This window comes from Pipistrellus kuhlii, unplaced genomic scaffold (genome assembly GCF_014108245.1).
Source record: "Pipistrellus kuhlii isolate mPipKuh1 unplaced genomic scaffold, mPipKuh1.p scaffold_m20_p_1, whole genome shotgun sequence".
In the NCBI taxonomy this organism is placed as follows: Eukaryota; Metazoa; Chordata; class Mammalia; order Chiroptera; family Vespertilionidae; genus Pipistrellus; species Pipistrellus kuhlii.
In genome coordinates, this window is record NW_023425404.1 from 25068396 (window position 1) to 25081413 (window position 13018).

The 13018-nt window shown below is 41.3% G+C and overlaps 1 protein-coding gene across 5 annotated transcripts in view; it reads right to left on the minus strand.

Annotated features, from left to right (window-relative positions):
- Positions 1 to 527: 527 nt before the first annotated feature.
- The window catches only part of TMEM260 (transmembrane protein 260), a 56324-nt gene continuing 43833 nt past the window's right edge, over positions 528 to 13018 (minus strand). For 3 of the 5 annotated variants that reach the window (XM_045580298.1, XM_045580299.1, XM_036435781.2), the window contains 5 exons: positions 11737 to 11885; positions 9754 to 9930; positions 7507 to 7560; positions 5917 to 6007; positions 528 to 2796 (listed from right to left, as the gene is read on the minus strand). In XM_045580298.1, coding sequence (XP_045436254.1) covers positions 2542 to 2796; positions 5917 to 6007; positions 7507 to 7560; positions 9754 to 9930; positions 11737 to 11885 — 726 coding nt within the window. In that variant the 3' untranslated portion in view covers positions 528 to 2541. Of the gene's footprint in view, positions 2797 to 5916; positions 6008 to 7420; positions 7561 to 9753; positions 9931 to 11736; positions 11886 to 13018 lie in introns of those variants that run through there. The other 2 variants (XM_036435790.2, XR_006741335.1) reach the window with 2 other exon arrangements.

Genomic DNA, 13018 nt, shown 5'->3' on the forward strand with positions numbered 1-13018 from the left:
TCTCCAAGGTAGTTGATCTGGGAATGAGGCCCAACATGCCCAAATCTCAGCTCAGCTTGCTCTTTTTTCACTTACTGATGGCTTTCAAAAATTGAAAAAATTATGATCCTATCTACATTGGGCCATTATATCATTGCTTTCTCAAAGAGGGAATGGTCCAAAGTCTTTGTTGGACAATTACAGAAAAATCTGGGCACCATTTGACAATGGTTAATACACAAAGCACAGTCAGATGTGTGTGTATATATACATAGACATAGACATATACATAGACATATATATGTGTGTGTATATATACATACGGCATATAAACAAATTGAAAAAGCAGATATGAAGGAAAATGTCTTCATTAGCCATTCTTAAGGATCTAAGTAGGAAATACTACTTTTAATAAAGTTCCTTCAACACCACATATATGTGTAGATGCTCAAAGATTTACAACCATGTACATATAGATGTTCAGAAACAAACATGAACATCTCATGCATGCAATCTCTTTTCTGAACCAATAAAGACAATGCATTTCCAGGGAACATTTATATGATTTTTATTATACTTGATTTTGGAAAAGTGGAAATCATAATCTTACACAATTTCCTTCAAATGGGTCAACGTAGACCATTTGCCAAGGCTTCCTTCAATTTTCACACCACGCTGAACTCCAACAGGTTTTTGTTTTAAGGTAAACCAGGTTTTTCGGTTCCTCCCCGTGGAGAAGTTACTTTCAAGTCAGTGAAAGTTCTTGGCCCATGATTAAAAGTCTTTGCCAATTAGTACTCAACAACTTCAATTCATTTTTTTCTGGTTCAAGATGAGTAGGAGCCTAATAAGGCTGTGATAAAAGGGCAAAAGGCACCGAGAGCCAAAAGCGGATTAATGAGCTCCTCCATTTATTTGTCTTCCTAACAGCTGAACTGTTACAACTATTGACACTCTTCAAAAGGTTCCGCTCTGAACCCTGTCCAGGCACTGCAGGCTCCAATGGACATCTTCAAACCCAGAGAATGGAGGGGCAAGAGCTTCCTCTGTGTGGTGCCAAAACCGACAAAGCCCCACGGATCAGGTAATGAAACTTCAGCTTTTCCCCCTTTGGGATTTATTTACTGGCAGCTGACAAGGGGCAAATTCAGCTCGAATTGTGCAGTCAAGGCCCTGTCAAGCTTTTAGAGGCACCCTTGTCTTGAAGCACCTTCATGACTGGCATTTCACTCAAAAGCCCTCGGCGCTGGTCCTTAACAGCTTATGACATCACAAAGGACACTCCAGACAGATGCCTACATGGCATCCTGCAGCATTTTAAAAGAGAATTAGTGGTTTTAATTATGGTCGTCGTATGAAAGGGAACCATGCAAGCTCCACGGGAGACCTTTGATCAGACCCTTTTGCTAGTACAATGCCACGGAACTGTGACTATTCCTGGTAAGGGGCCTTTTCTCGCTGAATGACTCACCAGTGATCTTTGAATGCAGACAAGCCTCTAGCCCTCCCTCTTCATTAGTGAGCATTTCTATACAGGGGCCTATATAGTGCTCGGAGTCTCGGAGCTATACAATCGGGGGGAAAAGAATCCCTACGGATCCGGGCCTCTACTTAGGAAGTGCTGAAGGACTCTGAGTGACTTTATTCATTAAAACAGGTTGCTATTAATTAACTGTCATAATAAAATAAAGAACTATTATTTGCATTTCTTACTATGTTCTCTTTAGTAATATGTATAAAAGATGCTGGTAACAGAAATGAATTTCTTGAACCATTTCCCCTTCCACCCCCTCGAATCCCCGCCTTTTTTTTTTTTTTTTGCATTTTGGCAGCAGGAGCCTACTAATTATTGGGCCCAGATTCATGAGCACAAACAGAAGCAAAGCATAAATATAAAATTAAGGAACTAAAAAAAATCTTTTTACTGACCAACCAGTTTACATGACTAAAAAAAGCAAACAATGAATTAACTTTATTTTTCAGTGCTTTCGGAGAATAAAACCCCAACTTTTTTCAAAATATCACTGGTTGGTGTTTAGCTTGAAACAAGAAATTATGTAACAACCACAGCTAACAAAAAAATAAAAGAATTCTGACTTGCAGCATAACAAGATCCATTTTTTTTTTTTAAGCCACTTTTGGGAAACAGAAAATGTCTTTGGTATGGTATTAATGTTTGAAGAATATAACCTTCAAAACTGATCCCAATAAGCAGGGCCCTTAGAAGATTCACAGTCAATATTTTAAGTATATGAAGAGAGTGCGTTCTCTTTTAGAATCTAATGGAGCAACATCATCAGGTGAAAGGTTGAGGAAGTGGGAAGGATGTTCAGAAGCTTCTCCCTGAAATGCTAACTTGAGGACAGGGGATAAACAGATTTTGCATAAACAACATAATTCAGTCATAATCACCCTACTTACCCCCAACCCCCTAATTACTTCTATCTGGGAAGTGACTTAAGTCTTCAATTTTTCATACAGTTTCTTTTCTCTGAAGGAAAAGTTTTGGACCTCAACATTTTGGAAGCAGGATGACAAGCAGGTTTCCCACATTGTGCTGTCTCAGGCATTTTTCCTGTTTCTCAGACTCTGCAGTTCTTTTCTGAGGTGCTTCAGAGCGGCTGAAATATCAGCCAGCTGCGGGTCATTCTGCGCTCTCTGGGTGTAGAGGCGGAAATGCCTGATGGTTTCCGATAACAAGACTTCAGGGTCCGCGCCTCCCTCCCGAAGGCGCAGCATCCGCTCGCAGGCGATGGCATAGTTCTTGTGCCAGTTCACTGGGTGTTCCTTTTGCAAGTAGACAATCTCCTTATAAAGCTGGAAGATAGCAAAAATGATGGCATTTCATTCTTATCCCTTTACTTTTTACCCCACAAAATACCAGAAAACACAGAAGAATTAATAACACAAGGAAAAAAGAAATCCGAACAGCCTGCGGTAGGAATCTAATCATTGCCAGGCCATGCAGAAAATGCAAGGATGCCACTGTAATTACTGCAGTGGCAGGAGGCAAATGTGCTCCGTCTAAAACTGCTTCTGGGCTTTTTCAGATGTTGCAGAGGAAACCTAGGACGCACTGCGTCAGGACAAATGCTCTTCCCGCAGAAAGATGTTCCGGGAAAGAGATTTAGTTCTAATTCATGGAAAGCTATTTACTCACTAGGCAAAAAGCTTGAAACTCTAAATTTAGCTGTTGGAGGAGGAAAAAAAAAAAACTTTCTTTAGAAAACTGCATGGGAAAAGAACTTGAAGGAATTTCAATTTTGTCCCTTATTCTTACATAAATGTCTCTGTACTTTTAAAACAAGAGTAATAACAATAGCAATATTAAAACAAACCCAGCATCAAAAAGGCCAAGCATGATAAGAATTGAAGAGATATCTTTAGAGTGAAACATTAAAAGTCTTCTTAGTATCCTATAATTGCAATTTTGATAGTGAAAGCTTTGTCCACAGGAATTAGACATTTTATTTCTCAACACCAGAGGTAGTATTAATTAAACAGAGTTGGAATTTATTTATTTTTGATACAGTTTTCTGGTGGGAAAACATGAAAATTTAACAAAAGTAGGTATGTGTCTGCAAAATGGAAGGTTACACTTGTTGCATGGGAATTTCAGCCTTCCTGGGATTGTCAAGTTGGAGTGGGATCCACAGGAACTTGAGTTTACAGACTCCATGAGAGCACAGAACAGCAACTATGTTTTCTTTAGGGACAAGTGCTTTCTGAATTAACGACTCTATTCAACATAGCACTCACTTGAAAGGAACCCAATATATTATCTATTTCCCCAATGCCTACTCCAGAGCAGACAAATGCATTTCTAATTTATTTTTAAGTAGTGTCCACATAAAAATTTCCGCAATCCATGCGTGATACGCCATTTTGACATTTTATAATGTTCAGTGTTTAAGTTGCTTTTTAAAGCAAGTTTCCCCTGAATTTCCTTCACTTCACAAAACAGGAAAATCATCCTGCACTCTTGTAAATATACTTTCAAATACACCAAAGCCAGGCAGGAAATTAACCCTCGCTTTTTTTTTTAACATTTAAATTAAAATTGTGTAATTTATTGATTTGAGAGACATTTGTTGTTCCACTTATTTATAAATTCACTAGAGGCTCTGTGCACAAAATTCATGCACTGGGGGGTGGGGAGTGGGGTCCCCCAGCCAGGCCTGTGCTCTGTCACAGTGAGGGAGCCCTTCTATCAATCGCCCCAAAGAGGTAGGCCCACCCACCCATCCAGGAGTCTTCAGTGGATTGCCTCAAAGAGGTAGGCCAGAGTCAGGTGTCTGCCTCCAGGCAGGCCTCACCAACCTGGGAGGAGGTGGGACCCCTGGGCGGGGCCCCTAGGGAGTTAGGGGTCCTGCCTCATCCCTGCTCTGTATTTGGAGCTGGGAGGCAGCGGGGCTCCCAGGCAGGCTCTATGCCGTGCTCGCAGCATCAAGCCCAGCCCTGCCCACCTGCACAGGCCCGCTGTGCACCCAGCCATCTTGTAATGGCATGAGGGCATCACAGTGTGATGACCACTAAGGCTTTTATTAGTAAGGATTGGTTGATTCTTGTATGTGCTGTGACTACAAATCAACCCACAACCTTGGTGTATCAGGACAACTCTCTAACCAACTGAGCTACCTGGCCAGGGCCAGCCCTCACTTGGCAATGTTTTCTACCTTTCCCCGTAGTCTTTTCTCTCTTCCTGAGCCTCTCTCTGATGAGGGACAAGTGGAAAGGGCGGGGCACATTCCCCAGTACAGAGCAAGTACTCAGAAACTGTTCCTGTTCTTCACTTCATCAAGTTTGCAAAGTTCTACTAAGACCCTTAGTGTGGTTGGGTCTCAACGTTTGTTTGGCTTCCTGGGACCACAGAAGACAAAGCTAAGCTCCTCCCCTTCATCTTTCTCATGAACTCTCCACCAGCCCTGGCCCTGTCATCTCAAGTGTCACAGGGTCATCACTCCTGCAATAGAGTCCTTTTAGAAATAAAGTTAGTTTCCCATTACTGTAGTAACAAATCACCACAATATAGTGGCATAAAACAACATTAATTTATTATTTTACACTCCTGGAAGTCAAAAGTCATAAAATCAAGGGTACTGTAAAATCAGCAGGCTCTAGAATCCATTTCTTGCCTTTTCCAGATGCCTGTACTCCCTAACTGTGGTCCCTTCCTCATCTCCCAGGCCACCCGCATAGCATCTTCAGATCTTCCTCTTTGACTTCCTTCTCCTTCCCAGACTCTGACTCTCCTGCCTCCCTCTTCTTAAGGACCCCTGTGAGGATACTGGGCCCACCTGCATATGATCCAGGGTAATCTCCCCACCTCAAGATCCTTAATCTTCCTCTGCCACGTCCCACCACCATATAAGGGTCACAGGTTCTGGATATTAAGACTTGAACATCTCTAGGGGGACCATTATTTTGCCAATGACAGCTATTTGCTTTAGATATTATTTGTGATGCATGAATATTTTTCCATTTACACTGCTTTATAATGGTAAATAAAGCTGGAAACTAAAAGTAAAAATTCTGTGACACACCCTCTCTCCATTCCAACAACTCCCACCCTCACAACAAATCCTATATAATAAAAGGGTAATATGCAAATAGACCGAACGACAGAACAACTGGTCGCTATAATGCACACTGACCACCAGGGGGCAGCTCCTGCACTGAGCATCTGAGGACAGGGGGGGTGCCGCTCAGCCAAAAGCCGGGCTGATAACTGGCAAGTGCAGCGGTGGTGGCAGGAGACTCTCCTGCCTCTGCAGAAGGGCTAAGGATGTCCAACTGACGGCTTAGGCCTGCTCCCCACGGGCTCCCATACTGCGAGAGGACAGACACAAGCCAGGCTGAGGGACCCCTCTCCCCTGAGCATATGAATTTTGTGCACCAGGCCGCTAGTATACTGATCTATGTAGAAGTATATCATACGTCATATGCGTGAGTGTAGAGTTGAGCTTTCACATTTGAAGGCACATTCACAGTTTCTGCCAGGTTAAAAATGAAGAACGGTGTTTTCATCCTGGAAGGGTGGAGGAAAAACACTTCATTAAAATCATGCCATCAACTTCAAATTTATCTGCCAGACTTTTCCACTGATAGAGAACATACAAAACCCTTTATTGCATCATTTCTACTTCTCTCAGATTCAAACGCTTACTCTGAACCAACAGTAACCCCTTCTTTCCCCAACTGCCAAGACACTGCTTTCACACTGATTGCCGGATCTTTTAGAAAAAAAGCTGTGTTCATCGCCACTATTATACATCATTTCCCCTCCAGATGTGCACTATTGTTACGCAAGAGAAGAGGGGAGCGGAGGACTTGCTGAGTTCGGTGCCCGTTGCAATGGCTCAGGCTGTGTGTACCCAGCTCCTCAGAGGTGGCTGCACTCTTTGACCAGGCGAACTCATCCAAATGGCATTCTGCACACCAATTAAATCAACACCCTCTCGGATAATAACCTGCTTTCTTCTCTTATGTGACCGCTCCCCCAGCTTTCCCGCACTCAATCATAGGGAAGAATTGTGCAAATGTATGACTAATCTTTGTTCAGTTCTTCAGAGCAAAGTATTTGTCCCTATAACTAGGCTGATAACTTGAAATATGCCATTTTCTGACATTTTCATAAACACTATTGCATAAACTATAGTACATCTATTTTTATAATTGTTAATTTGGAGCTGGATTTCTTGACAATTTTTTTTAAACTTCTTTAAACTTATAAGTAAACCCTTTATACACCATCAGTCAAGCCTCAGGGCAAAGCTCAGTCCCTGGCCCGGAGTGGGCTTCTTCCTTTGCAGCAGGAAGTACATCCTATGTATGTGGGACCCTCCAACCCCCATCTGCATCATTTACAACTTTTACATTAATATTTAGGCCAAAGTCTGTTAGCATTAGGTACTTTGAATTATTTTTAAGTGACAGGAACCAAGAGAATTAATAGCATCATAGTGAAGCGTTCCATACAGGAACAACGGAAATGTACAGAATCAAGCACATTCATAGTCAGATCTTTTAACATATCTGATTGCTCCATAGTCTGAGCAGTGTGAGGGTAGGAACTATGTTGTATTCACGTGTGCAATCTCTGTGTCTGGCATAATGCCTGGCCTCTAGGAAGTATGCAATATGTGCCTAAGTAACTAACTAGAACCTTATACGTGGGCACGGTCATTATCAACTTCTCCTCAATCACACTCACTCTGGCTTAGCTGAGGCGGGAGAGGACAGGAGTTGTGCGGGTTTGAGTCAGATCCAGCACTGGCAGCAGCTAAGGGGCCTCAGACAAGCACCCTCTCCACCTCCAGTGTGATCTTTTGTAAAATGGAGATAATAAGAACTTTCAGATAGGTTGTTGTGAGGATGAAACTAGTATAATGCCTCAAACAAAATGACTGCCATAAATGTCATTTTTATGATCACCACCCACCCCTGTTTCCTCAATGAAAAGTGCCACAGGCTACTTCTCTGCCATGTTAACAATGAGCCGCAAACACAGGCGTGCAGATTAGTCACCTTGCTTGCCACATCTCCTCATTGGCCACAGATTCCCAAGAAGATGGATCAAACCTGTAGTTACAAGAAAACAGTAACATTTTTCTGCCAGCCACATTTATTGCTATGGACATATAATCTATATACAATATATAAAAGCCCAAGCGAACATTGCAACCAAATGGACGGCCAAACAGGCTGAGTGGGCCGACCAGGCCTGCAGGGGGATTAGTGAGTGATGACCAAATGACCGAACAGCAGGGGCAGTTGGGGGTGACCAGGCCAGCAGAGGGGGGCAGTTAGGGGCGATTAGGCAGGCAGGTAGGTGAGCAGTTAGGAGCCAGTGGTCCCGGATTGTGAGAGGGATGTCCAGCAGCCCGAGGGGTCCCAAATTGGAGAGGGTGCAGGCTGGGCTGAGGGGACTCCCTCCCTGTCTCCCACCCTCTCTCCGTGCACCGGACCTCTAGTCTTTTAGAATCTTCCAAGGCAAATGAAATAGACTGGATCTTGCCTTAGATGGGTTTGCTCAGTGGTTTAGAGTGTTGGCCTGTGGCCCAAAAGGTCGCAGGTTCGATTCCAGTCAAGGGCACATATCCTGGTTTCAGCTTTGCACCCCACCCCCAATAGGGGCTTGTGCAGGAGGCAATCAGTAGGTGTCTCTCTCACATCGATATTTCTCTCTCTCCCCTCCTCTACCCTCCCTTTCAGTCTCTAAAAAAAAATCAATGGAAAAAATATCCTTGGGGGAGGGTAAAAATATATAGACTGGATCTTGATGTACCAATAGAGACTGAAATAAAAAACTTATTCTCCTAGAAAAGTTGGATTGTTAGCAATTTGAAATTTTGGTAAATGTGTTCTTAACTTGTATAATGAGCCCCAGTGCCTCATGGGAGCAAACAAAAGATTGGTGGAAAGAGGCTGGAGGCATTTAGGGAGCCAGCTGTTCTAAGAACTGTCACCGTCAGGTGAAGGGGCAGGGCTGAGGCCTCAGTCACGCTATGGACACAGCTAAGAGCCAACGAGCTGGTAAGTAAGGGGACAGGCCTGAAGAGGAGGGACTCCTGGCTTTGCCACTTCACTGCTGGAACTAGATGCTGCTCAAGGAACACTGGCTAAACTATTTACTAATTTTCTTCCTTCTCTTAATTCAACATTCTCTGATGTATCCATTTTGACTGAACACTATTGTGTCCTTGTACTGTCCTTTACAGAAGAGGTTATTTTCTATCTTCTCCTCACGGTGGTCTCAGAGTGCTCTGATGTAGACCGACCTGGTTGGAGCATAGCAATGGTTGGAGCATAGCAATGTAGTCCATTTGCTCAATTTGATTAAAAAATCCTTTAGAGCATTTTTCATATGATCTTGCCTATTGTCCTTGAATTACAAGCAATAATTATCTAATCTTTAAATAATTCGTATTTTAAACATAGGCAATGGAGGCGCCTTTCTTTAGATGGAGACTCAGGTTCCAAATGGGAGAAAGTTGCTTCAAGAAAGAGTAGGCATGCCAAAATAACATAACCAGGCTGATGACAAACAATTGTGAGGAAAATTTCAAGGCCCAGTCTTCCCTATAGAGAAGTTAGCTGCCATTCTAGAAGAAAGGAAAATATGACAAGTGTATGATGTAGAAACTATCACATGCTACAGAGTGACTTTCTTTTTGTTAATCCTCACCCAAGGATATTTTTCCCATACTTTTTTTGAGAGAGTAGAAGGGAAAGAGGGAGGGAGAGAGGGAGGGAGGGAGAGAAATATTAATGTGAGAAAGACACATCAATTGGTTGCCTCTTGCACCTACCCCAGCCAGGACTAGGAATTGAACCTGCAACCCAGGTACACACCCTTGACTGGGAATGGAACCCACAACCCGAGACGGCCAATTCTATAACCATTGAGCAACACAGGCCAGGGCCCAGAGTGGCTTTTAAAGCTTAGCCGTAGTTAATGAATCTCTTCCACCTTAAGGATATGAGATACAGGCTGGCAGACAATATGCATTACAGGAGTTTCATGCCTCTAACTATTATGTCCACTCAGCTACAACCTCCCTTTCCCTTCAACTGTCCCATTGTTCTTCAAATATGAGGACAAGAAATACATGTTTTTTTTCTCTATAATGATACTTTGTGGGTAGCAAATGACTATTTTAATAACTAATAAAAATAAAAAGTATCCGAAAAATTTAAAGTCATCTCAAAACAGTGTTCTTTCAGGCACACAAATTGCTATACTTGGAAAAATATATATAACTTTATTCGTACCGTCCATATTTTTCAGTCCAGTTATAGATATTTCTTGTAAGTTTAATCCACTCCTCAGGGTTGAATACAATCTCTGAAGGAACCAATTTGTCACAAGAGCCCCATGGCCAAAGTGAATAGTTCTTTTGCCAGGTTGGGTCACCTTCATGAATTCCTATGCAAACAAAAGTTTCTTTTCTATAGAAAACAGAAAAAAAAAATATTTTTACCTTAAAGTTCTAACTGTTAAATAAATGTAACTCATGATGCATAGTTTTTGACTCCTTAAACCCTAGTCACCAATAAGCCAGTTGCAACCATTTCAGTTTATTTACATCTTTCCCAAACAGATTGTTGGAAATTTACATTAGTGTGAAAAAAGCTGTTTGGAGGGCTCGGGAGAAGTGAACAACATAAGTGATAAAACCTATCTGTTTGTAACATTATAAGAAACTGCCTGTGGGGCAAAAACATTCATATCATCATAATTCTAAAAGAAGAGAAAAATGTTTAAAAAATAATGACTGTCAGATCCTAAATTTTGGAAAAGACACACCTTACTGATTCAAGAAACTCAATAAACCCTAAACAAGTTAAATTCAAAGAAATCCATAGCCACGTACACCATACTCAAACTCCTGAAAATGAAAGACAAATACTCTTGAAAGCTGACAGGGAAAACAACTCTTGTATTCTTGCTCTCGCATATCTGTTTCATAGTAAAGATTGATCCTGCAACCGTATCGGAAAACACTGTAATAGCAGGGATCATATCCATGCAGCTATGCCTAGTACAGTTGTTTGGACATGCTGGACACACAATATTTATTAAATGTTGAACGAATGCCCCGAGGCAGAATTAACTGCTTCCTCAAGCATGCTCCCAGAACACTTGGCTTATACTGTCAGTTAAATCACCCATTCAGGAGACACATGCTGAACACTTACTGGGTCTCACACTTGAGAAAGCTTTGTTAGAACAGAGCTTATCCTATCATATTATGGCCAGTTGTATTTGTACCCATGTTTATATACAACTGGGCTGTGGTCTACTTAAATTTGGAACTGGTCTCATTATATTGCCAGGGCCTAATAGAAGCTAGAACATGGCATAGTCAATAAATGTCCAATAAATACCAAACACACATACCTATTTGGTGATGTTAATGGTGCTTAGAATTTTAATCCAAAATAGAACAATTAAATGCTATTGTCACAGCATGTTTATATCCATTACCTTCATATTACTTCATGAGCCAGAGTAAACTCCAGGTTTTGAACACCAAAAGTATATTATTATGTTCTTAGTAAGGGATAATTTAACTTTGCAATTTACAAAGTATTTCTGAAGTCCCCCTTAGAAGAGATTAAAAATTATGAAATAAGTTTTTCTTCTTCGCACTCTGGACAATCGCACGCACTTCACAGGCAGGAGAAATGTTCAATACTATACTATTGGAGGAGTTATTGATTCTTGACCTTAACTATGAATAATTTTATGTTCTCAAGTATGGAATTCATAATTCTCATGTTATCTTAGCCAATACAACCGTAGATGTTTTCCTTATTTATAAAAATGCCTTATCCTTTATAAAAAATTCTTAAGCTATTTTTATGTAGTGATGTGATTATTCCTGGAAACCATTTCCTTTACACTTAAAAGGAAGCCATGGCGTTGATCAGGGGGAAACTATAATTGCTTGCGATTCACCTGAAATGATTTCAAGTAGGAGGCACATCTCCAATTTCTCTGAATTGTACTAAGATCTTATTTGCTATTCTTGCTAATCTGTCTTTATTTTTCCTTTACCCAGAACAATAACGTTTATTTCTGCCTGGTCTCATTTATGCACAGATATTCAATTTAATTACAAAGATAATCTCACCGGTGACAGGAAAATAGGTGTAGAAAATTGGTCTTTTGGATGAAGCACAGCTGCTACATAAACAATTTTAGAACAGCTTAAGATTTTAGGAAAGCCATTATATTAAAAGAATGCTTACTGTTTATTTATTTCAAGAAAGTGATAAAGATTAAATGTGACCATTCCACTGGGTAATACTCCTTCCACAGGATTCCAGCGGTCCCCAGGAAAGTTGACACCTGGTAAATGCTTTGCCATCTTGGGTAAATACCACTCATAAGTCATCATCTGCCAGAAAAATAACATATGATGTCATGCATTTATTAGACCTCTTTAAGAAAGATCAAATTTAGCAAGTACAAAAGAAGTTCTAAAATGTGGGTATATGCTCATCGAATATAAACATAATTGGTCTGGCCAGGGTGGCTCAGTGGTTGAGCATTGACTTGTGAACCAGGAGGTCATGGATCTATTCCCAGTCAAGGCACATGACCAGGTATCAAGCTCAATTCCCACTAGGGGCCATGGAGGAGGCAGCCGATGGATGATTCTTATCAATGGTGTTTCTATCTCTGTCCCTCTCCCTTCCTCTCTCTGAAATCAATGTATAAAAAAAAAAAAAAACTTAAAAAAATAAACATAATTGAAAAAATACATACAAGCATAACTGAGGTATGTGGCATTGACCAGTCTTGTAATGACTTAAACCTAGGATGTCATGTCTTAAGTTATGACTCTCTTGGGTAAGGTCAGCATCTAGTTTCACTTTGCTTTCATGCATTTGAGGGACTATCCAGCATGACCGTCCCCCATTCTGGAGAATGTGTACTCAACTTTCAAAACCAGCTTACATATCACTTCCTCTAGGATACCCTTCCCCGTTTCCACAGCAGAATGACGTGCTCCAGCAGCACTTGCACTTTCCTCTAGCATAGCTTTTAGACTATGAACTCCTAGAGTAGGGGTGTCGAACTCAATCAGAGAAGGGGCCAAAATCTAAAATCCAGCCTAAATCGCGGGCCGAATGGTTTACTGAACAGTCATAAACTGTCATTGTGATGGAAACGCAGCAGAGTGCAGTGATGACAGCGCGGTGCGGGCCATATTGCAAGGCCTGGCGGGACGGATTTGGCCCGCGGGCCTTGTGTTTGACACATGTGTCCTAGAGGGAAAGGACTGTATCCTCTCTCTCCTTTGTGCTCTGCTCCTAGCACACTGCCTGGCATAAAACAATTCTCAAATTATGTTTGCTGAAGTTGAAATGTCTTTGATGGCCAGACTAGATAATCTAGACAAAATAAAATGTGCCATTACTATGTTCTTTCATCCACTCAAAAAAAAAAGGTATTGCTCACCTATAATGAAGAAGCTATCCATAATCCCTGCCTTGGAGAAGCTTGATCATATAATCATCTAGGCTT